General features: G+C 32.7%; 1 protein-coding gene across 5 annotated transcripts in view; it reads right to left on the minus strand.

The window, feature by feature from the left end:
- LOC149794397 (uncharacterized) overlaps positions 1–27884 on the minus strand; it is a 71031-nt gene that overhangs the window by 33713 nt on the left and 9434 nt on the right. For 4 of the 5 annotated variants that reach the window (XM_089968579.1, XM_089968578.1, XM_089968577.1 and 1 more), the window contains 3 exons: positions 15166–15236; positions 10918–11096; positions 9106–9283 (listed from right to left, as the gene is read on the minus strand). In XM_089968579.1, the coding sequence (XP_089824705.1) occupies positions 9106–9283; positions 10918–11096; positions 15166–15236 (428 nt within the window). Of the gene's footprint in view, positions 1–9105; positions 9284–10917; positions 11097–15165; positions 15237–15809; positions 15958–27884 lie in introns of those variants that run through there. The other variant, XM_089968580.1, reaches the window with a different exon arrangement.

Here is a 27884-nt window from a genome sequence, read left to right on the forward strand (position 1 = left end):
CTGGAAGAAAGTCATACATTTTTAGATTTCTTTAACTGAACATGAAAAAGTTCAGACCTAATATACTTGAAATGAACACGAAAATGACACTTCAGACCAAATATATTTAACACTCCAACTTTGTGTCAAGCTGTTTGATTTTTACAAAACTTGATATTCAATTATTTTCAATTCATTAAGGATAAAAGTTAATTCACATTTAATCATATTCACAAGTTTAACAAATATTCAGCCATTTAAACCACAGCTACACCATCTGGCAGAATATTTAGATGATAGCGTAATTTTTGTAAGTTACAAGATTTCTTTAAAGTTAGACCAACCTAAACATTTACTTTCCTGAATCTTTTATTCGATGAACATTAAAACAACAGAAAATGTGTTTGTCCTTAAATAAACCTGCTAGAAAAAGAGGTTTAAATCACTGTTATTTCTATTTGTTTCCAAATCAACACCATAGTCCACAATTGGATATCAGTCCACATGTCAAGTGTCACTATTCAGGAGGTTTTTCTGATGATTGGCTTGCCTTCAGTTGTTTTCTAGTCTTCATCCCTCTAAATCCAGCCTGGATTTTCGTAGCTGCCTTTTGAACCTCAGGGTCATTGACATCAATGTCAATTTTCACCTCTGCCTGGCTTGGTCTCTTGTTACTTTCTTTTTTCATCTCCATTCCATGGACTGTTGTTTGTGCTTCTTGCACCAAAGATTGTCTCCTCTTTAATGAGATTTAGGGAATGTGAAAGAGATGAGGCTTTTATGTAAGGGAGACAATTCTGTATTTTTAATAGGCATGGGAGGTAACTTTGAGTGATGAAAAGAAGATGAAAAATCCAAAACTAAAAAATTCTTTTCATTTTGTTTTTAAAGCCAACTGATAAAATATTTTCAGCAACATCTTAACTGTTTCCCAGCTTGAACTATTTTCTACAAGTGCTATTTATTATTGTCCTGTTTTGTTTAAGTCCAAATTTAACTTTTGTGTGAATTTCATACAAAATAATTTAGGCCATGGAAATCATCATATCACAATGAAGAGTTTAAAAAAAATTGAGCTTGTAATTGGAATTTTAAGATTTATTTCTTACCTACAATTGATAATGACAAGTAAAATGTTACATCAGTGTTGCAACTAGACAAATACCAAAGAGGTCTGCAACCTGCCCCAATTCTGCATACTACCGGTATGCCAATATTTCCGACCTTAAACTTGTACCCTATCCATATTTCATTTTTTATTGCAATCCTGTGTTTCCAGGTACCATGCCCCTTCCAGATACTGTATTAGTAACAGTGTGCATTCTGCAATAAAATTTTAGCATGTGCCTAATGGCATTTTAAAATTAAGTTATTTCCCAAACATGGCTGTAAAGTACTCTTTGCAGATGAAAAATATGCTTATTTATTTATAGATTGGAATAAAAAGATTGTGCTGTTTGGGTAAAACATCTGACAATAAGTGATATGTGTTTGGGATTAGAACTTTTTCAAAGCAGGTGGTAGAAAACTAGATCAGCAATCAACACTTTTAAAATGACATGAAGCAAGAGATTTTTATCCCAAAAAAATCTCAACAGACACTATGATTGAAGTAGATTTAGACTATTTTGGCAAAACTGTCAACATATTAAAAAATACTCATATCAGAGCAGTTTTAGTATTTTAGGGATTATTCAAAGTCCACATGGGTGGGTGTAAACTACTGTCAAATCCTCTTATACCCCAGCAAATGTAAATAAATTTCTGCATTTATTTTGGACAGTTAAATTTGATGAAGGTAATTAAAAAAACATGAAGGTAATTAAAAAAACTGTACGCTAAAAAAATTATTAGTATTTTTTCAGCTGGATATGTCTTGTTTAATGTACAATGCCATGAAATTAGGTGTCCTTTCAGATTTCATAAGCTCTGTGCTCTTTTTAGGATGTAGCCCTCAACTTTTCAGGTTCAAGCTTGAAAACTGTAAATAACAAAGTTCTGTAAGGAAGTATACTGTTACGTCTCTGGTGTTAATTCCATCTGAGAGTTTTCATATTGCATAATAATCGTCTCATTTCAATCTGAGAGTTTTCATTTTGCATAATCAAAATCTCATTTTCATATGAAAGGTTTCATTCTCCATAATCTTCATCTGATTTTAATTAAAGCTAGTATAATATCAGTAGTTTCCTCACACATTAGCACTGACCAATGTGATATTTCAGTGCAAAAGAAAGTTACAATCTAAAAATGCACTGACACTTAAATAAAACCATGCAACACTGCTCTGACAATGCAAACTCAGCTAAAATGCACTCACCTTTAGAAACATTTCAGTATCACACATTCCAGTCCAAAGGAGAAGTAATGATGGATACACTTAAAATCCACAATGTGTTATTACAACCCAAATCAATACTCCAAGTACATTGGCCATAAACAGCATCTATTTCAGCATTTTCACAGCAAAGGCTTCATCATCTACTGGTCCAGAATTGCAGACAATCCTGCCAGAAAACATCTGCTACCATTCCATCTTAAACAATATTGGGGCAGTCCCACAAGTACATATAGATAAATGGTACTCTGAGAATAAGTCAAAATCAGCATCTCAAACTGCAATGAGCCTGATGACAGAATCCAGTAATTTTAGGCCTTTAATACTGACACAAACATATTCTTTAAAGTTAATTTAGTCTTCTTAAATCATTCAAAAGTTCCAACAAGTGATGTTCAAAACTCCCAAGAATAAATATGCATACAGTGGCTTAGGATGGAGATAACCAGAATGCTGACCATGGATAGGAAACCAGAATACTGACCATGGATAGGACCATGGATAAAAAACCAGAATACTGACCATGGGATAGGAAACCAGAATACTGACCATGTATAAGAAACTTAAGTGCTGTACCTGTAAGAAGATAATTGCACCTGGAATTTCTAAATTACTGAGTCAGTATATAACCCACTGCGCTACCAATATTTTTAAGTTTCTATTTGTTATCCAATCAAAAAAATTACAATTTAAAGGGCATATTTTAGTTGCCAATTACAATTTAAAGGACATATTTTAGTTGCCAAAAAAAGTAATTTAGAGATGACATATCCCCTCTCCAAGTCCCCTGTTTATGTAATGACTTCTACTGACAGTACACTATGGTACAGCAGTCTGGATTTTCAAATTAATTATGCCAGTACCCTATGGCTAAATAAGCTCAATTTATATGGTACTTATGGTCATTAGCCGTCAGTTTTGTACTACTTATTGTATACTTTGTTTCAATGGTTAGAACAAAATAATGAATATGGAAAATTTTCAGCATCAATAGGTACCTCCATGCAGCTTGTTTAACATGTGTATCAATTCAGGTAGTAATATCTTCCAAGTCTGATAATTTTGAAAGTTAGTCTATTTGTTTATGAACAGAGAGACTGATTATGGACACACAGACAGTCATAGCAATTACTATATCCCCCAAACCTTTATTACATACTGACATATATAAAAGAAAATACTGTCCATTTTGTAACTAAAAAATTTTAGATTGAGTTGGGGGGGGGGACTTTTGATATGATAAAAGGAGGAGAGGGAGGTAGCAGGGATTCTGCAAATTCACACATTACTAATAATATCTTGATTCTCACTCTGAAAATATGACAGTAGCTTTCGTCTTCAAGCTACCAAATACATGTTTCCTACAGAAACAGGTGAGATAATCCTGGTAACTTTCTGCAGTAAACAATAAGGCCAATGCATGCATGTTGAGCTCACAAAGCAATGATGTACAATGTGTGACCTTGACCTGAAAATCAAAGGGACTGAGTGTATGTTGCAGAATGAATTCTCTTAGTTTTATAATGATTCATCACAAAGATGAAGAAAGCCCTTCAGGTGGTTTGGGAAATATTAGGACACACAACACCTGAAACAAAACCTTAATGCAAATTTTCGATGACTGTGACCTTGACTCCAAGGTCAAAGGAGCAAGCATCACAGAATGAATTTATTCCAGCTATGATGAATATACATCAAGAGATTGCGGAAATATAAGCAAACTGAACCAAAACCATACAAGAAAATTTCTAAGACAGTGACCTTGAGCCCCAGAGTATAATTATAAGAAAATGATCCAATAAATCTTTATGTATTCATTTCCTTAACCCACAGATAAGCAGATGAAAGATATATTGATTTCTGCTGTTTCAGCATGAGAATTGTACAGCAAAATCATTGACCTATACATTTATCCCATACATCAGTGCCCTCAAAACTGAACAGAACCTACATCAGGTTGTAGCAAAATGCATAATAGGAAGCACCATTACTCTTCTCACAAATGCATTAATTTTAATCAAATATCTATTAAAGTTACCTGAAAGGAAGCATAAGTGCCAGAATGTTGGATAAATTAAGTTTCCTACTTTACTTAATTGTTTTTTTTTAACAAAACCATACTGTAGGAGAATGCTGGAGACTTTAAAGAAGCCACAAAGGAGAACAAGAAAATCTGCCCTCCAAACACATGAATTGCTAATGAAAGACAAAACATTAATCAAGAAGGAAAGAACAAAAGTAGAGTGATGGAAGAAAATATGACAGGATGTAGATGAAAACAAAGTTGATGACTTCAAGTCATTTATTGGATCATGGTTATTAAATGAACACCATATGTAACACTGATGGCATATTGTTAGGTATATTTCATTTGTATTGTTTGTTGGCTTTTCTCCATGATAATATGTTATGTATTTATAGGTTACTGTATTTGTATGGGAAAATATGAATGGGGTTTTCTGAGTAATACTAAAAAAAACCTTGGGAGTGCAGCATTAGTCTTAAAAAATGAGTTCATATTTTCCAATACCACTGCAGTAACCTTTTTATTATATACTCATATTGTTGTTCCACCTAAAGCTAAATAATAAAAAGAATGTATTACAAGAAGTAAAGTAATCAAATTTATGCTGTATTCAACAACAAAAAAATACTCAACCACAGGTTCATCAATGTACAGTAACAATAATAATGTGCACATAGCACTGCCAGTGACCTTTGAACTTTGTTATGCACTCGACATTAGCTCTTTTACAAATTCTTGTCTTGGTCTACTTAAAATTGAAATTGAGAGTCATATTTTGAATGAATTCATATTGAAACAACTTTTCCATATGGTCTTATAGGATGGATTTTGTTTGTCTGTTGATTCAACTAAATTTTGCTTTTCTACTTGTGACGGATTGGATTTATTAGCTGAGTCAATTCCCTATGATGTACATGTGATTGGAGCAGCGAACTGGCATCAATTCAACCAGACCTCTGTTCTGTCATTGTTTGGAATCATAAATTGCAAAAAAATATTAACTCCTTTAATTGAAATATTTAAAAGACGCTATGGAATATCACATTCATTTTACTTTGGGTGCATTAAGGAGAATGTGATTTCTGGTGTAAATGTATTTGAAATTACAGTACAATTTTGTAGTGGGTATCAAGTTTTGGAACCCATAACTTTGGCAATATAATTCAGATCTGCAGAACTAAGAAAGTACATTCTGAGGAAATCAAGATGCAAAAATTTAAGTATATATTATTGTCATTCTTATTACTACCTAAAGAGGACATGTTTATGCCGTGTCATTTGCATGCACTCTGTTGGAGGTACCCAAGCTAAGTACATGACCTGTATAGCTTCTATAAAAAAAACATAAACATGGAAATTTGCAAAGTAGTTACTGTGTGACAGCTGGTGGAAAGAAGACTTCCTCGTCATCTTGACTTACTGGCTCTGAGGCTCTTAGTTTTCTCATAAAACCATCACTTCCATTTTTTATTAAATTTAGTATTTTAACTGACTTGAAAAATGGTACATATCTGATAGGTATGTGATAGACTTTAACTTCAGTATGCTTTTCTGTGCTGTTGTTATAGACCCTGGTGAGCACTGGTCATAGACAGAACCATTCTATGTGCAAAAGTTTATGAACATTTCTCCTAAATAATTCTTTCAATGATCAAAAATGGAATTTTCTACACTGTGTCTCTCACGTTTTTTGTGGACATTGTGAATATCATGTTCATTCGTTTGCTTGTTTGAAAATTTCATTTGTGACTCAGAGAACTCATCCACATTGTTAACTTTATCATCTCTTCTTTCAAACAGACGAAACAGCTTGTTTAGTTCATCCACTAACAAATAACTAATAATCTAAGAGCTAAAATGTCTACTACATGAGCATGCATTGTTATTCACAAAGTAGTTCCTAATAGGTGATGCTATTTTTAGACACATGTTGTGCAATATGAAGCTGTGCAGTGTGGGAAAATACTGTATGATTCAAACAATATAAAATTAATGGAGAAAAAAAATAAGTATATATTAAATCTGTATTTTGTACTTGACCTTTGTCCAAAATCAAGTTAATAGTATACCTGACTGGCAACATTTACTTTATAAACTTTATAAACAACATATTATATACTTCTTTTTATATTCGTAAACTTTACATTGTCAGAATCATGCAGTATTTTACGATACTGAACACCCTGATATTGCATGCATCTGCATGACACAGGTGCCTAAAAATACTAGTGTATGAGGAACTACCTTCTAAAACAAACTATGTACAGTCATGTAGTACATGCTGTAGGTAGTAGTTTATTAGATTTGTTTGTAGATGAACTAAAGCAGCTATTTCGTCTATTTGAAAGTAGAGATGATAAAGTGGACAATGTGGACTAGTTTAATTAATCACAAAATAAATTTTCAAACAAGCAAAACCGAATTAAAGGAGCTATGTCATGGGTTCTAAAGCCTGATTACACATTTAAAAATTGTACTGTAATTTCTAAAACATCCCAACTGCAATATAATTCTCCTAATGCACTCAAAATGAAATGAACATGATATTCCATAGTGTCTTTCTGATAATTACAACTGAAAGAGTTCATATTTTTCCCACATTATGATTCCAACATTCAATGACAGAACAGAAATATACATGCAACTGAGTGAAGACACATATTCAATGCTCAAATCACATGCACTTCATGTGGAATTGGCACAGCTAAATCCAGTCCATGGTCAGCGGAATTGAGTAGAATTGACCACACACAAAAAAATCTATTCATTCCAGACCAACTGGAAAAGCTGTTGCAATGCACATTCATTCACAAAAGGATTCTAAATTTCAATTTTAAGCAGACCAAAACAACAATCCTTTTTTAAGCTAATGTTGAGTGCAAGACTAAGTTCAAATTTCGCTGATTGGTTCTATGTGCACATTAATGTTGTTGTGTATTGATGAGTCTATCGTTGCATATTTATTTTGGAATAAGCATAAATTCAACTACTTTGTTTCTTGTAGTGTATTTTTTTATAATTAAGCCTTAGGTAGAATAAGAAAATAAGTATATAATAAAAAGGTTACTGTATTTGTATGGGAGAATATGAACTTGTTTTTTCAGATGGATCCTTCACTCCCACAGGTCGTGCAGTATCCATTCGAAACAAATGTGGTAACCTATCAATACATAGCTAATATTTCTCTATGATTATAGATAAAATATTCTGATCATTTTTAATGGAAGTAAACATGTTAACCTCTTTCTGAATGTAGGATATTAATTTTCCACTTAGAAATTCCTAAACTTGTTGACAACAATGAATGCTTTAGAAGGAGACTGACCTACATCCTGGCTCTATTATTATCTCTTAGTTTTTTTATATCAATGTTGTTTACTTGAAAAATGACTCATTTCTACCTTAACATCAAAAGTGGAATGAGTCTTATTGTTGTTTTCAGTTTTTAATTTGGGTAGATTTATTTATTTAAAATATTCAATGGAATTAAAATGGGCTCATTCATACTTCTTGGACTAAATTATTAAACTGGTATTATACTGAATTCAGTCAAGGACATTATGGATTATATATGTGATACATCAAAAGTCTGTTAACACATTGCCACATTGCAGGTCATTGGCATATTAGCACATGAGAGACTACAGGCACATCGTCACATTCCAAATTGATTTTTTTTTTTTGGAACATCACTGGATTTTAATTGAAAATCTGTACATTGAGATTTATGAATGAACATTTAGACCTATTTGGATTTTAATTCAAAATACTGTAAATTCCTTTTAAATTTGCACATCGTGTACTAGGGAAATAAATTATTTGTTGAGTTTTACAAAACTTGTTGGTTTTTGCTCTTTCTGTTAATTAGTTTAAGAGCATAGAGTTGTAAAAATATAATCAAATGTTTTTTAATTAGTCATGCTGACTGAAGTTTGTTGCAGGCTACTCTGAAGAGTTTGATATTGTTGTACAACCTTTTGCATAAAAACAGACAGGATTATCACACATAAAAGTAAAAACTCAAATTTAATGGTACCATGATAAATGAAGAATTGTATTTATTTATAAGGGGAAACTACAAGTTAGAAAGCCATCTCCAAATTCACACTAACCTCTGACTAAAACTACTGTAACCTTCAAATCTTTTTTCAACTCAAGTCATAACTAGTTTTTGTCCTTAAATTTATAATACAGAGACTTTGTATTTAGATTTGAACATTTTTCAAACATTCAATTATAAGTTAGATTTCATCTAAATTTTATATTTATTTTGTATTACCTGTAACTTTTTTACATCCAAAACAAGCACAGTGAAACTTCTGAAAACCAGTCTCTCTCCAGTCTGAAATTCTCACTGAGTCAACAATTTTGTTTTGGAATATATCTCATTCCCAAGTGTACAATATATAATTTACATCATTCAGAGAAATTTGTTACTAACCAGATTTATACTTTTACTATCAGATTAAAACATTTTTCAAAAAAGCATATCAGCCAGGAAAACTTTGTTTTAGTTTTATTTCAGATGTTCTTACCTATCTGTAATGATTACATTATACTTTCCAGAAATTTTCTTTTTCTATGTGAGGTGCAACATCATTTAAAAGAAATCTACAATGTATTTTTTTGCTTTTATTTTGTGACAAAAATAGGCAAATTAAATTAGGTCACTGCAAGCTAAACATCCACACAGCGTCCAATCAAATCAAAGCCAAACAAGTCACACAAAACAAACACACCTGTCTTAATTATTGTAGCCTACCTTCATGTCCTTAACCTCTTGTCTGGCCTTGAATCCCTTGAAACCAGCTTGAATTTTGACAGCAGCTCTTTCAACCTCTGGATCTGTAAGGTCAATGTCAATCTCTTCCTCCTCGTCTTTATGTTTTTTTTGCCTTTTCTCTATCTCTTCTTGATGTTTCCTGTATTCTTCTGGATCTCTGCCAGTGCAAAGACAAAATGCATTAGATCCCTGACTTTAAGTAAATATCATTTTGTAAAGATAATCTTAAGTGAAATTCAGAGGATTTTTTTAAAATGTTGGTTCTGCATAATCTAGCATCCAAGCCAACCAAAACCAAAAATAAAAATGCTGCATTGGTATGCATTTTACTGAGCTAGACTAAGTTAAAATACAAGCCACAAAATAAGACAGTTGCACTGAAAAGCATGGGAAATGGTACTCTTTCAACTAACAGCCATAAAATAACAGGTGAATTAACACTTGTTGAAGATCACAGATTACTCTGTCCAAATACATTATGAAATTTGATGTTGGTGAGTGAAATTGTTGTCTATATCTCAATGACTGAGACTGCACTGAAAGTCTCAAACTGCATGTTTCTTAAGACAATTTATTGCAGGTCATAAACCTGTAGGGATTTTCCAATGTCTATTACTTTTCATTATTTTATCATTTTCTTTCACAGTAACTATAACATCTATGATTGATATAAATGTTACTTATTTTCTTTCTTCTATAGGCAACTGAAATCACAAATCATGAACGTTCAATTTTTTTTAAAGAGTTCATAGCATAACTTGACACTTACTCAAAATCTGAAATCATAGCCATGCATTTAATGTAATGATTATGTTATTTAACGCTGTGGATAAACAAAAATTTACAATTGTTGACAGTTCTTATTTCTCAGAGAATATCACAGCGAAATTCTCCCTAAATAATTTTTGTCTACACATCAAAAGTTATTCCTGGTTATGAAATAACTTACAAAAACTGATGACTTAAAAGCCTCATTTCTAACAAACAGTTTTCCAAATTCCAGTGTTTGTCACAACATGAATGAAGAGCTTGCATATAAAGTGTGTTGAAAGTCTTTCTGGTATGTTCCAGTAAGCATCTGAACCATGATGTGTGATCACATAATTAATCGATCAATTACCAATAAAAATTATGTCTAAATCACAAATGAAATCTGTTAGTTTTATATAAATGGAAAACATGTACACATGCATCTTAAAGTTTGAGCAAACAACTGTATCAAAACTGCTCATGTCAAACTTTCAACAACCAGTCTGATTATATCAAGAAATTATTCAAATAATTGTTCATTTGTTCCAAATGCAAATATGGTGTAATAATAAATGTTACCTTCCCACAGTGGTCAATAATGACAAACGACAATAATGCTCAAAGTATTTAAACAGATGTATTAAAGAAAAAAAAATTGCTTTCATTATTTTCCTTTTTTCTTTCTTTCATGGTATCTGTCTTATTAAGCTGGTATAATAACATTGTGAACACTTTTTCTTTAACTTTTGGATATGTATCTTCAAATTCATTTTGGTATTTTCAAAGACGTGAAAATATGTTTCAAGACTGGCATCTCTGAGATAAATATTCAAAAAATAAAATACATCCACCATGATGACAACATAAGAAACAACAAGTTAATATGAGACTGCAGTAAAGCACCAGTATCACTATACATTTCATATCTTCCATGTGTGTGTGTGTGTGTGTGTGTGTACATGTCAGCTGACTTATTTTACTTTTATTTTCCATAATACTAAATAACATGCTTTTAAATTCTGTGTCCTACACTAAACTTACTTCATCTCTAGTACTTTCTGTCTATCATGGTATCCTCGGAACCCTGCTTGAATCTTAAGTGCAGCATCTTCTTTCTCTAGCTGCTCCACCTCCATTTTGGCCGCATGTTGACGATACTGTGTTTGAATTTTAACAGCAGCATCCTGCTGCTGGGGGTCACTGGTATCAACAGTAGGCGACTGCAAATAAATAAATACATAGTAATTGTTTTAGGTTACTGTGCACAAATAAATAAATAAATAAATAAATAGACTACAATTGATATGACATGCCAATTGTTTTTCCTGAGAGCAAATTTTCTGATGAAATAACATGATTATAGTGTAACAATATAAGAAACAATAATAATAATAATAAATGGTTCATATAGCTATAATGAGGTTTGTTTCAAAAGCTTTCAATGACTTAACAAAAATTCTAAGGAATATTTTTTTTTTTAAAGAACTGAATCTTCATCATATTTTACACTACTAGAGTTGTATTAAGTGATCAACTAAACTGATCCCATTTTATTTATTTGAGGTTGCAGACAATATATAAACGACAACAAAATATCATTTAAAATGTGATATTTTATTCAGCTTAATATTTTATAATGCCAGTGATACATTCAAGCAGAAAGTTTTGGCAGAAATTGATTTTCAACAAATAAAAGATTTTCAAGAATATAATTTTTTCTTAATTTAAGGAATTTTCAAGGCAACTCCTCCAGTGTAATGATATTTTAAGGTTGTACAAGACATAAATAATAATAAGAAGAAGAATTTCTAAAATCTGATGAACCTTATGTTACACTTGCTGAGATATTTCTTGCTTGCTTCTGCATAAGCTCTGTGTATGCATTCAAATTTTATTTTAACATATTGTCCACCATATCATGCAGTAATCAGTACCAATCAGGCTGATGTCAGGATCACTATATCACATTCAGTACCAATCAGGCTAATGTCAGGATCACTCTATTGCAATCAGTACCAATCAGGCTGATGTCAGGATCACTCTATCGCAATCAGTACCACTCAGGCTAATGTCAGGATCACTATATCACATTCAGTACCAATCAGGCTAATGTCAGGATCACTCTATTGCAATCAGTACCAATCAGGCTGATGTCAGGATCACTCTATCACAATCAGTACCAATCAGGCTGATGTCAGGATCACTCTATCACAATCAGTACCAATCAGGCTGATGTCAGGATCACTATATCACATTCAGTACCAATCAGGCTGATGTCAGGATCACTCTATTGCAATCAGTACCAATCAGGCTGATGTCAGGATCACTCTATCGCAATCAGTGCCAATCAGCCTGATGTCATGATCACTCTATCACAAAGTAAACAGCTTTTGTATCACTAGTGTTAAAATTACTCAGACACAAAACCATAAGATATCTATACTGTCAAAGGATAAAAACTGGATTTGTTTGTTTGTGAATGTGTGCATATCCATATCTGTTGATGTAAAGTATGAGGGAAGATGGTATTAATGTTATTGTATCTATAAAGTATGAGGGAAGATGATATTAATGTTATCGTATCTATAAAGTATGAGGGAAGATGGTATTAATGTTATTCTATCAATAAAGAATGAGGGAAGATGGTATTAATGTTATTGCATCTATAAAGAATGAGAGAAGATGGTATTAATGTTAATGTATCTATAAAGTATGAGGGAAGATGGTATTAAGGTTATTGTATCTATAAAGTATGAAGGAAGATGATATTAATGTCACTGTATCTATAAAGAATGAGGGAAGATGGTATTAATGTTATTGTTTCTATAAAGAATGAGGGAAGATGGTATTAATGTTATTGTTTCTATAAAGAATGAGGGAAGATGGTATTAATGTTATTGTATCTATAAAGTATGAAGGAAGATGGTATTAATGTTATTGTATCTATAAAGTATGAGGGAAGATGGTATTAATGTTATTGTATCTATAAAGTATGAGGGAAGATATTAATGTTATTCTATCAATAAAGTATGAGAAAAGATGATATTAATATTATTGTATCTATAAAGTATGAGGGAAGATGGTATTAATGTTATTGGACCTATAAAGTATGAGGGAAGGTATTAATGTTATTCTATCTATAAAGTATGAGGGAAGATGATATTAATATTATTGTATCTATAAAGTATGAGGGAAGATTGTATTAATGTTATTGTATCTATAAAGTATGAGGGAAGATGATATTAATATTATTGTATCTATAAAGTAGGAGGGAAGATGGTATTAATGTTACTTTATATCATATCACAGAATAGTAAGATCATGGTACATGTATATCATTTATCTACATCCAGGGCAGATATGTTTACAATGTTTCAATTCATGTTTAAAGCTTGTTTCTGAAGAAATGGCTGGGAGCAAGGTATTTTATTCACATATTCAATTTGCACATCAATTCGTTCTGCTTATTAAATGCACTTGATGTTACAAGGCAAGGATGTGTTGGGAGGAGGAGGGAGGCAGTTAACAGGTTACCAAGTTTTGAAACTAGTTACTGCTAATACAAATTCAACCATCTATGGTTACCCATGGAGTCATTACGACCCAAATATATGTAGATGAGGTTACATTGTAGCCAAATTTTGGCATGTATCATTAAACAAGTCATGTATGACTATTATTATTTGCACCAAAAAAAATTGGAGTACAGAAATGTCAGTTGCAGGGACATCAGGATTGCTGTATTTTAGATTTTAGAAGAAATTTTAAATGTTATGAAAATCTTGGTGGCAGGGTGGCCATTACAGATGTAGATACTGATTCTTCTTATTGACTTAGTGGCAGTCTTAGTTTACATTTTCTAAAATAAAACAAGAGGCCTAAGTTGACATTGCTGACCTGGTTAACATTTGCCAAACAAACAAATGCAAAAACAATTAGCCAAAGAAGCTCTGTATCAATATGATGCCTTCTGTACAAATTTCTTCCAATGCTGTTGATCGTATATGTTATGAAAACATTTGTTTCAAGGTTTCTCCAAGTATTCCATTCTGCCTTGGATTTTCATACAAGAAAATTGGGAAAAAAGATTACCATATTAAGCATCAAGAATTGTTTCTGCAGTTTTTTTAAAAGTCTATAGACTCTGTTTATGTTAAAATACGACTGTGAACAAGTTACCCCTCTACTGAGTCAATCTGTCTTTGAAAGACAACAAAATTTTATTCCATATCATATGGTACATATGCCCTGAAAAAAGATATCTGCCTTAAAGGACCAGCTGTCCTCATACTTCATTTTGTTTCCAAACTCAACAGTGATCTCTTGTCACTGGTTCAAAAATGCAATGATCTTAAAGAAAGAAATTAACAAAAGAAACAAAACCAACAAGCTTATTACAATCAGCAAATAAATTTATTTTTCTAAATTAAAAATTGAAAATTTAAGAAAAACTTACAGTATTGTGAATTAAATCCAAAATCATCCTAAAAGTTCTATAAAAACTCCAAAGGTATAGTGTTCTGAATGAATTCCAATAGAGAATGCGGTGATGTACTAGAAGCCTTCAATGACCTGATCTACCAACTGTCTTGAATAGGTTGATGTACCAACAGTCATGATGTATCACAATAATATAATCCAGAGTGTCATTTAATGAATTCACAATAATCACAGAATAATTATTTTGTCCAAAATGTCAATCAACATTTTGTTATTCCAATGAATAATTTAAGTGACTCAAATCAAAGTAAATCTTTATGCAACAGTAAATAATTCCAAAGACTTAACTTAAAGTAGGATTGACACAATTTTGTTTACCTCAACCTTATATAAAAACCTTAGAAACACTAAAACAATCAGGATGTGGGTCAAAAGTTTGCTTACATAACATTCTAAGTTTGAGACCCTGATCTCAAATATCAGTAAACAACTTTTTTTTTTTAAAAATGAAAGTCAGGTAGGCCAAAACTACTCTACCATTAGTCCTAGAAAAAGGTCAATCACAAAAATATAAGTTAAATATACATAACACATATAATTTCACTGGAAAGTATTTAAAGCATTACTGTACCAAGAACAAGAGTATTTTTAAACCTTCAAAGTTTTTTTCAAAAAGATTTAAGCATCAATAGTCCCCTCACAAGTCCCTGAGCTATTCATGTACAACTATAGAGCTTTTCACAGAAATGGGGAGTCCCAAACACATTTTATTCATCATATCTCTGTAGCATTTTAAACTTTTACATTATATTTTTAAAAAAACATGAAGACTACTGAAATGTTTCTTACCTTGAATGCAGCATTGTTGTAGAACCTATCTTCTAAGCGAGAACCTTGCAGTGCAGGGTCATGACCAGTTTCTGAAAATAAACAAATAAAACACATTAGGAAACTGGACAATAGTACCAAATAAAATACCATATAAAAACTGCCATGCCAGCAAACTGTATGTGACTGAATCTGACGAATCATGAAGACATTTCAATTATTATTAAATCATGATACTGTACCATGAATATTACTGATATTATTCTTATGTTTCCATGTAAATAAATAAATAAATATATATATATATATATATATATATATATATATATATATATATATATATATATATATATATATATATATATATTAATGTTTTGGCTAGGTTTTATCTAACTCATCAGCTTGTATGTTCCCTTTTCATTTTAATGCATATCATACGTAGATGACATTTAAAACCATGAATAAATAGTGAAAATCTGAAGAAGAAACAAAATATAAGTGGCATAAATTTTTGTAAGTCATGCCCAACTGAAAATAACAAAGACCTTAATCTGCCATTCCATAATACATCAGCAGTTCTGGGTCTATGCAGTTTACAGTTGGATCCAAGTTATATACGAGTATATATGGTACCTATTTCACAGCATTGCATGTTTGACAATTACCTATGGTATACTTGTCACTTTTCTTACTGCTACAGTCTCTGAATATGGAGAGTTTGTTGCCCATGATAGTTGAATCCCAAAACACTAACTGGTCTCCATACAAGTCTTGCTTTTAGCTTAATTAAAGTCACTTTAAACCACTGTTGAAAAATAAATCTAGATCACAGAACACATACACAATTTTCTGTCATAAAAGTTCAATAAACTCATCTAGAAAAATGATGCTATTTCCATATATATGTCATTTCTGATAATGATTTTACTTCTCAAAAATGGATCTGCTATGGGTTAATGTTATCAAACACTCCTGGGACAACATGCATCAATTAATTAAACATGAAGATCCTGTAATGCATTACTGGTACTTGATCAACACGATTCAATAAACACTGAAAACATACTGTCCCTTTGTTACTAACTGCTTTCACTGTTGTAAGACAAACTGATTACTTATAATTTGTGGAAGAGACTTCACTGTGTAGTACAATTCCTCAACTTTCACCACTTAAGACAGCATTCAAGAAAACTTTCAAAAGCTTAATTTGCATATCCTGAACCTCCAAAGTTCATGAGAAATTAAATCTACTAGGTGAAACATAAGTGACATCCATGTACAATTATTATTTAACATAAAGGAGGTCACAGTGACATGATCAGTCCATGTATGTTTAAGAATTATACAATGAACATTCCAAATAAATTCCATCATAATCAGTGTATATACTTCAATGACATCATTAAATGCCACAGCTGATGCACCTTATAATTCCTACTGTATGCTACTCCAAGCCAGAATTCCTTACTAGTGTAGGACTATTTACGATGGATGTCAATTCCTGTCATGACCTTGCCCCCTGCTATACTGACAAGAAGCAAGTTCCATCTTAGTGAATGATCAAAGTAATCTGCCAGTAGGAACTAATGTTCTCTCTCTCTCTCTCTCTTGGGAGTTTGAAGTAATGAAGATCAGCAGCACAAATGTCAAAGCACTAACTGTAGGAAACCCGATCATCAAAATGTCAGAATGTAATGGAATATAATAAAGGGAATATTAGATATATTAATATTTCTTCTGTAAATTAGTAGTGTGAGGAGAAATGACTGCTACATGTACTGGTGAAAATGTGATGTTAGTTCATGCTCCATATATGACACAGTCAGTCTGTTTAACTAATAAAACCAATATTACTTGTACTCTTATCTTGCTCAAATATGAAAGATCTTATACAAAACTTAAAATGATGAGAAAATAGCCAATCATATGTATTTGTTTTGTAAAATTTTCCAGAAAAAAATATCTAGAGACAAAATTTCAATGTATACGAGGTAGGTGTAAATTTAAAGATCTGAAGTAATTTTCAGTCTGTGTGACAAAGCATGTGAACATTAAGTGCTACAGTTAATTTTAGTTTTGCTTGCAACTGAACATGGCTGTACTAATGAAATACACTGCTAATCATATGCCACTGCCATATCAAATACACTGCTAATCATATGTCAATGCCTATTAGGCTTCACACTGTAAGTATGAATTACACTGCTAATCATTTGTCAATGCCTTGTAGGATTCATGCTGTAAGTATGAATGACATTGCTAATCATATGTCAATGCCTTGTAGGCTTCATACTGTATGTATGAATTACACTGCTAATCATATGTCAATGCCATGTAGGCTTCACAATGTAAGTATGAATTACGCTGCTGATCGTATGTCAATGCCTTGTAGGCTTCACGCTGTAAGTATGAATTACACTGCTAATCATACGTCAATGTAGGCTTCAAGCTGTAAGTATGAATTACACTGCTAATCATATATCAATGCCTTGTAGGCTTCACACTGTAAGAATGAATTACACTGCTAATCATCTGTCAATGCCTTGTAGGCTTCACGCTGTAAGTATCAATGACACTGCTAATCATATGTCAATGCCTTGTAGGCTTCACACTGTAAGCATGAATGACACTGCTAACATATGTCAATACCGTGTAGGCTTCATGTAGTAAATATGAATTACACTGCTAATCAGATGCCCTTGCCCCGTGGGCTTCAGGCTGTTGAATAGGCCCAATATGCTCTCCTGCATATTGTAATAGGTGAACTAGTGGAGGAAAGAGCTGATGTCACTCAATGGTATGTGTGCCAGACTTGCAACAGAAAAGATGTGTGTTCAAATCCTATTATCATATAAGTTCAAGAAAGCTGTCCATGGATAAGGCACTTTACTTCAACTGCCTCAGCACTAAACTGCTAAATAGCATACTTCTGTTACTGTGATATAAAATACCAAACTAAACAACTGCCTCTGCAAATCCAAGAAACAATCTACTCCTGGTTTATATTAAGCCTGCAAGTCTATTCCAAGAACATCTATATGGTGTTCCTAGAATATCAACAGTTTTAACCAGCATATTTTTTTACCCTAAGTTCCAATACTATAATCAATTGATTAATTCCATGAACAGAAAAGGTCATCAACAAAGCTGTTTTTGTAACCACAACAATTCTTAATAAGCACTAACAAAGTAACAATGACACATTCACATGACAAACAAAACCAAAAGTTGAAATAAAGAACATGGGGTTTAATGAGCCTGGCTGTGTATGTGAAGACTACTGAAACTTGTCACTCAGGCAGTGAGCAACTCACATCCTATCATTCAAAACAATGTAAAGCAATCATGAATAATTAAAATGTACACTAACTAATCAATATCCTAGTATTACTGTATTATTCATTTAGCAGCCCCACTGGACTCTATTATAGGGCAGAAACACACTGAAACTCTACAGAGCCATTGTGTTTTATGCTGTTCATTATAAGAGTATATGTGCCACTTTTTTAAAACAGATTTTTTATTTGAAGGACAACAGAAATAATACAGTATAACCTGACCTCAAATACCACTTATTTAAGACAACTTGTCATAAAAGACCATAGTACGTTTTACACATGGATAAAATGTCATAACATGATGACCTTTAAAGGATGTATGTATGTATGTATGTATGTATGTATGTATGTATGCATGTATGTATCTATGTATGTATGCATGTATGTGTGTCTGTATGTATGTGCATTTAATGGCACCTCAGCATAATAATGTCTAAATGATGCCAATTAAAAGTAAAGCCCTAAATACGTTTTGTATCAGCAACTGTCTTGAGTGACCACTTCTTGTTGGGCAGTCCATAAAGAGAGTTATAACTGCAATAATAATAATAATAATAATTAATGGTGTGTGTGTGTGTGTGTGTGTGTGTGACTGCTCCAGTGGCCTAGTGGTTAGAGAATCCGCCTCGGATGTGGGAGGTCATGGGTTTGATCCCCAGTCATACCAAAGACTTACAAAAATGGCACTAACAGCTGCCTCACTGGCACTCAGCATTAAGAGGTTAGTGTTAGGACTGGTTGGCCTGGTGTCAGGATAATGTGACTGGGTGGGACTTCATGCTACATGTCTGCGGCATGATGCCCCAGTGCTAGACATCACTATAAACTGCCACACTGCAGACATCATAGCGATATGACTTAATGTTTTTTAAAAGCCATGTTAAAAATCCAAATCACACATGTGTGTGTGTGTGTGTGTGTGTTTTGGACTTTTAACACAGCTTTAACAATTTTAGTCACATCACTATGATGTGTTCATTGTGGTAGTTTACGGTGATGTTTAATACTAAAGCATCATGCTGCAGACATGTTGAATCATGTCCCACCAAGTCACATTATCCTGACACCAGGCCAATCAGTCCTAACACTAACTTCTTAATGCTGAGTACCGAACAAGGCAGCTGCTAGTACCATTTTTATAAGTCTTTGGTATGACTTGGCCAGGGTTCAAACATACAACCTCCCACATATATGGCCCTAACCACTTAGGCCACTGGAGCAGTTAATAATGATAATAGTAATAATAATGATAATAATAATAAAAATGATGCAAATACTGCAGCCAATTTGAACTGTAATAGTATCATGTTCACCTTAAGTAAATCTAATTAAGTCCAAATCCTCTGTAAGAAGGAAAGTCCATTTAGGTTGTATATTTTGCATTTTTCTTAAGTTCTAGAAGAATCCCATTCCATGTCCTCTTTAATATAATTCACAACAGAAATTTTTTGAAACAACTGTAATAATATCATATGCAGTGCACTACTTGTAGCAAGTGTGGCCTATTGTGTTATTCATTAAGTTTTATAACTGTCATGTCTGGATTGAGAGTCTATTGATGACATAAATGAGTGTAACATTAGTCAGCAATGGTCATTTACTATGGTGATAAATGCTTGATATGATATGTTATTGCTGTGTAAGAGCTAGCAGTCCTAGTAGTATGTTAAGTCAACTCATTTCAACTGACAAATTAAACGTCGAAAAAACTGCAAGTACCTGTAACATAATTAAGATGACAAACAGTAATCAGTGGTTTATTACACTCATTAATATTAATACTCAATTGTAATCAATGATAACAAACAACCAAGCAAAAGGCATATTAGGTGTATTGAATGCTTTGTTTCAGAAATAGGTTTCAGTATGGAAAAGCAAATTCCAAAGTTTCTAGTTCCATAACTGGCACTCACAGGTTTGCTTAATATAAATTTGTAAAACTGAGTTTCAGTGCTTATTGTTTAAATAAATGTCACTCTCTTTTCAATAAAAATCTTGTTTTATTCTGAATCTGTAGTAACACATAGAATGTACGTGTATCCAGATTCACATGCAAAAAGAAGTGATGTAATACAAAATGGTTTTACTGGTACACATGATGTGTGCTGAAACCACTTGAAGTATTGTTTTGAATGATCTTTCAGAGATTGGATATAATGAAAATAAAGATAATTTATATAGAAAAGCGAAGAACTTCATCAGAAAAGCTATGTATTAATGACTACTGATAACACAATTATTAAATGAGTATTTCACAATTTATCCCCTCCCCCAGTCAATGTCCATCCCTTTCTTACTTTGTTTTGATTACGCCACAGTCCATGTTTTTGGACTCCATTGTGCATGTGCATGGGTTATGGAGGGAGAGGTTATTATGATGTTAATACATTATTATATATTAGATGTATGTGATAACATTGTTTCTAATGTGTGTGAAGATCACAAACTCCATGGTAAAGTATTTTTTTCAATCAAGTACCAAATTTCTGGCCAAATACTTTAGATGTTACAAAAGGAACATAAGGGGAATAAAAACAAATCCCGTGGAAGCAGAATGTAACACTGGTAAATAACTTGTATTTGTGGAAACAAATACCTTCAATTAAAAGGCAGTACTTGAAAAACTACTACATTAAAGCTCTTTATTAATGAGTCTATGGCATAATTCATGATTTTCTGGGTACTCATACTAGTTTCCATTTAATTTATATATTTCAAGCAGATAAATATGGATAATTCATGTCTGTCCCTCCTTCCATTGCTGCTTTCTTTGTAACACACACTAATTTTCCACTGATTGAGAGAGAGTTATTATATCTTGCATCCTGGATACAGCCCCAATGGATGGAGGGAATTGGGGGTCAACCTGAAAATTCATCTATTATAACTATCAGGGCAGATATATTTTGTATGATGCTCAGATTAGGATGAGATGATAAGATATAAAAAAGTAACATTCTATTTTCATTCTAAAACAATGGGTTGTTCTGTTGGAATAGGTCTGTATTTAAATTCATTCTTCATCCCTTCATTTTACAAAGAGTGGCTTGCTATTCAGATATTACTCTGGGTGGCAGGATTATACATTGAATCAGTGTGGACTAGAGATGATGCTATTACTTAAATGTAACAAAACCCATACAATCATCATAATCTCTAATAGTCTGAAATGATGCTAAATTTCTTAATAGACAGCATAATAAAAGATGTGCAATTATTTGCTCAAATTTGCTCAAAGTTTGTGAAGCTGTGAGCCTAATGCATCACCACTCTTCACAATTCCTGTATATTTAGCCATCCACTGAAATAATGTGGTGACATAATTTAGGTCAATGACAAAAACCCAAAACACTCATGATAAGGAAACTCAATCTTTGTCTCGATAGTTCATGTAGAAACTGTCATAATTCTCACTGATCAAAGTACTGCCTTTAGATATCTGTATTTTACATTTTAATGACAGTGTTCTCCCCAGGGTATTTTATCTTAATAGTCCTGCAACTCTATTATATCATTTACTGTTTTCTTATGCCCTTGTTGCTTAAAAATTTGCTAATATGCTATGTGCTTGTACTGATATGCCCTTGATGCTTTAGAACATGCTTCAATCATATGTGCTTGTACTGTTATACCCTTGATGCTTTAGAACATGATTCAATGCTATGTGCTTGTACTACTATGCCCTAGATGCTTTAGAACATGCTTCAATGATATGTGCTTGTACTGCTATGCCCTTGATGCTTTAGAACATGCTTCAATGCTATGTGCTTGTACTGCTATGCCCTTGATGCTTTAGAACATGCTTCAATGCTATGTGCTTGTACTGCTATGCCCATGATGCTTTAAACCATGCCTTAATGATATGTGATTGTACTGGTATGCTCTTGATGCTTTAAAATATGCTTTAAATGATATGTGCTTGTACTGCTATGCCCTTGATGCTTTAAAACATGCCTTAATGATATGTGATTGTACTGCTATGCCCTTGATGCTTTAGAACATGGTTCAATGCTATGTGCTTGTAATGCTATGCCCTAGATGCTTTAGAACATGCTTCAGTGCTATGTGCTTGTACTGCTGTGCCCTTGATGCTTTAGAACATGCTTTAAATGCTATGTCCTTGTATTGCTATGCCCTTTATGCTTTAGAACATGCTTTAATGCTATGTGCTTGTACTGCTATGCCCTTGATGCTTTAGAACATGCTTCAATCATATGTGCTTGTACTGTTATACCCTTGATGCTTTAGAACATGATTCAATGCTATGTGCATGTACTGCTATGCCCTAGATGCTTTAAAACATGATTCAATGCTATGAACTTGTACTGCTATGCCCTTCAAGCTTTAGAACATGCTTCAATCATATGTGTTTGTACTGTTATACCCTTGATGCTTTAGAACATGATTCAATGATATGTGCTTGTACTGCTATGCCCTAGATGCTTTAGAACATGATTCAATGCTATGTGCTTGTACTGTTATGCCCTTGATGTTTTAAAACATGCTTTAACAATATGTACTTGTACATCTATGCCCATGATGCTTTAAAACATGCCTTAATGATATGTGATTGTACTGGTATGCCCTTGATGCTTTAAAATATGCTTTAAATAATATGTGCTTGTACTGCTATGCCCTTGATGCTTTAAAACATGCCTTAATGATATGTGATTGTACTGGTATGCCCTTGATGCTTTAAAATATGCTTTAAATGATATGTGCTTGTAATGCTATGCCCTTGATGCTTTAAAACATTCTTTAATGATATGTGCTTGTACTTCCATGCCCTTGATGCTTTAGAACATGCCTTAATGATATGTGCTTGTACTGCTATGCCCTTGATGCTTTAGAACATGCTTTAAATGCTATGTCCTTGTATTGCAATGCCCTTGATGCTTTAGAACATGCTTTAAATGTTATGTGCTTGTACTGCTATGCCCTTGATGCTTTAGAACCTGCTTTAAATGCTATGTCCTTGTATTGCAACGCCCTTGATGCTTTAGAACATGCTTTAAATGTTATGTGCTTGTACTGCTATGCCCTTGATGCTTTAGAACATGCTTTAAATGCTATGTCCTTGTATTGCAATGCCCTTGATGCTTTAGAACATGCTTTAAATGTTATGTGCTTGTACTGCTATGCCCTTGATGCTTTAGAACATGCTTTAATGCTATGTGCTTGTACTGCTATGACTTTATGTTTCCAGCTATCCATTTAAAATGCATCTGTTAAATAAACATCCTTTCATCTAATTCAATGCCCTGTTACTCCAATGATGCCTGTTATCTCTTCTTGGGTACTGAATTAAAGATGTCTAGGATAATTACTCATTCACTAAATTTGTACCTGGCTTGTCAAACTGCCAGTACATGACCTTCAATGCTGGTTTTGTCTTTGCAATGATATGGTCACATGATCAGACAGCGTTGCTGGAGACTACCAAACTTCAAAAGTTCTGGAGTTTTTCAAAGCATATCACTTCCATTTAGGCATTATGGGATTGCTGACTACATATAAGATATATATACTTACCTCTAAAACCAAAGAGCTTGACAATGTGCTAAATTATACACCTCTGAGATTGAAGATTTGACAACAAAAAACATAATCATGCGCAATTTTATGCTTCACAAAAATGTGTTACCACATTTTGAAAAAGAACTGTACATAGTTTAAATTAAAGTCAAGGCATATATTATAGATTGACCTTAGCAAGTTATGAAAATAAACAAAGTAAAATACCAAAACTTTGAATTATTTTGTTAACTCTAGCATATATACATAAATGATCTACATGGTAGTAAACTGACTGAAAACAGAGGCATTTACTTAGTGGTGATGGTGCAGAGTGTGAGTCAATTGGGAGTATGTGTTATATATATATATATATATATATATATATATATATATATATATATATATATATATATATATATTTCTGTTTTTTCCACTGAAACATTCTTTTAAAATGGTTACACATACTACATTTTAAGTTGAGCAAATAATTGTGATAAATGAACATACCATCTTCAAAAAAAGCAAAATTACCCTGCACCAAGCTAACCATGTTGGTCTGGCTACAAAGATTGGTGTCACCATTGGCAATCCCATTTCAGATAATGTGATTTCCCCAAAGAAAGAGCATAAGAAATAAAGGATACATTTTTCATTAAATTTACTGGTACATCCAATAAAAAAATCTTTTGTTCCATTGTATTAGACAGGAAAAGGTCATTCTCCAGTGAAGAGAATCAAGAGTGTATTATGAAACAGGATGACACAGGACATGCTGAATTACCTTATAGCAATTAGTATAGAAGGACTTTGCCTAAATGACTTTTATTTTATTGTGACAATCAAACTATATGGAGAAAGAAAAAAAAAGAAGGATATTTTTTATTTAAAATTCAAAAACAAACAAGTTTCACATTAAAACATAACATAATTTATGGAAATAATGAATACTGTACTATGTAAATGTATGTTCTTCTCTTATATTTTATTTATATTAATTTTTTTTTACTTTTATGATGATAACACATCTATGATGCTAATACATGGTTACCCTGATGCTAGCAACATTTTCTGGGAGACAGCTAAATGAGATGATACAAAAGTACTGGAACATTCTACCTTGACTTCATTGTCAGTATAGAGATCAGTTGAAAATATTTGTGATGATTCCTTTGAGACAAACCAGATGATCAGTTAAAACAGTCTTTGAATTATAGGGATCCATTTGCATACAGATAATAAATATAAGAGATTTAAAAAAAAGTTTATATGATTATGACATTTTTGCATAAGACTGACTGTAGCACTCATTAACATTGTCTGGCCTTTGTTGGCAATGGGCAAAACTGTCAGTCTAAACTCACTCAAACACACCTTGTCTTTACAGTGGTTAAGTTATTATGCAACTGGGCTATTATACTGACATAATAAACTGAATAATATGAAACTGGATTGCTTTTAAACTGGTGTATTTCAAAGCAGGTCACAATGACCACTGTCCTGCATGTAAGTAACTCCTCTAGAATACATCAATAAATTACAACAGCACAAAAGATCAATATTAATACCGTTCCATAGAAACAGGCTGGCTCGGCTTTTGGAAACTTGCCCTAAAAATTGATGGAAATATGGAAAGATTGTTCTTATTATATCACTACCATGTTAGTGATGGTTGTCAGAACACATTTAGTAACGATCCAATAATCTCAATATTTATTTATAGCATATAGGGCCTTGTATCATAACTTGTTTCTTCTTTTATGGTGGGTATCATCATGGATCCCATTTTGTCATGTAGTAAAATTGTATGTGTCATGTACTTCATCATAGGGTGGTTTGACTATAAAGAGGTTTGCACCATGGCTCCCATAAATTGTATTATACAAGTCAGGTCAACTACACACAACAAAGGTCTGATCTGCTGAAGCATAATTCACTTGCAGATCAGGGTATTTGATGTTTGTTCAACTAATTACTTCTAAAACACTGCACAGACACAGATCTGCTGTTGCATTATGTGTCAGCAGATCTGGGTTTATGCAGGTTGCAGCTGAACTCATCCTGCAAGCAAGTATAGTTGGTAATAAAGGTGTGCTGTATGTACAGACATAAGTGAAGCTGACCATGATGGTTATAGTAAATCATGTAAAATTTGAAACAGAAATAATTAATTGACAAATGATCTCTTTTTTCCATGCATTACTGCTGAAAATTAAAACTGAACTGTATATGATAAGGAAATAGCATAGAATTCTGACAGAATATAAAAACAAATATGAATTATGATACTCTATTTAATTCTGCAAAAAAAACCATTTATTTAGTGTTTACATTTTCTCTAAAGCTTTTCTGAAATTTTAATCAAGAAATTACTGCAGTGCAATATGAATAGCTACAATTAGAATTTCAATAACAATGGCAACTTTATTCAGAAATTTAAGGATCCTGACTCACACATGACTCGTACTTCTAGAATAAATTACATAAAACAAACACCATATTGTATATCTGACTGCAGCATCAACAACTGATAGTCCACGGTTAACTACATGTATTGTCTCCTGAAAACGGCTTGTTTAATATCCAAAATTATACTTTTCAAAAATACTTTTGTTTCTTTGCAAACTGTTAAAATGAAACACATCTGAATTTCACCTATTTTTACTTAATGTTAAGTGTTTGAAAAATTATCATTTACTGTTTATGAAACTTTCCAAATTGGAGTCTTTGACTGTTTATCAAATTTTCCAAATGGAAATTCATTTATGGCCAAGTATACTATATTCATAATGTCATGCAAGGCCAAGTAAAAATGTACCATTCTGGTTACCAGACCAACCTTCTTTTTTCCTGCCACCCCTATTTTTTTTACAAAAGCACCCTGAAAAATTCAGACTAAAAAGATAGCAAAAAAGATCTGTATCTAGATACCGTGTTTTTTCATTCAGTGTAACCAAACCACGCATTTGCTTTTTGGTTGATCTAAGCATTAAATAAATGCGCAAGGAGACAGCATACAAGTATCACTCAAATGCTAAATTATATGTTTGTACAAAATATATATAATCCCACTGAATTACTGACAATACACATATCTTTCAAAAGAACAGATGTGAAAAATGTTTTAGCATTTTCAAGCAACACGGCATAATACAGTATAAAGAAACAGAATCAATAGTGATTATGGTCTTTCCCATTATCACACTATCAAACTGAGGGCAGAAATGATCTCAGGAACAAGTTATTTGTTACTGGTACCTAACACATTCTTGGCAGTAATAGAATTTATGAAGCTACCGTAGAAAACTTGTCTGATCCAGATGAGATCTGTACAAAAATTAAGTATAAGTACAGAAAATGCCAACAGAAAGAATTTTATTGGATTTCCTTTTCAACCAGATAAACACAAAATTAAATTCTGTATTCAAAATCTGTTCAATTACCCTAGAGGAGGTCACAGAGCTCACACAATGAATAGCAAATCATATGGGAGCTGATAAAATTAAGTTCAATAATTCCAAAACTGAGCAAATATTTTTTTTTAAATTTTATCATTGTTTAAAGCCATTAGAGAATTAGAAAATTTAGTTGCTTTTATAAATTTAAGCAATGATGTCTCTCATGTTCTGTTCACAGTGAGTCTCTCTGCCTGAATTTAAGAAGGAGTTTACATGGAAATTTACATGTACAATAAAGACTATCATGGTGAATATTTCAACATAAAGAACAGCTGCTTATATGGGAAAACTTTCAGTGCCATCTCAAGACTATTCAAATGGGGTGCTGCATCCTGCCCTTGCTAGATGGCATCCTGAAATTATTTGGGTTCACCCAGCCCCCAGGGGTGGGGGGAGGGATGGAGGGGGATATGGTGTTTTAACATTACCA

Source organism: Sinohyriopsis cumingii, chromosome 8, assembly GCF_028554795.1.
Source record: "Sinohyriopsis cumingii isolate HCF-2022 chromosome 8, ASM2855479v2, whole genome shotgun sequence".
NCBI classification, from domain to species: Eukaryota; Metazoa; Mollusca; class Bivalvia; order Unionida; family Unionidae; genus Sinohyriopsis; species Sinohyriopsis cumingii.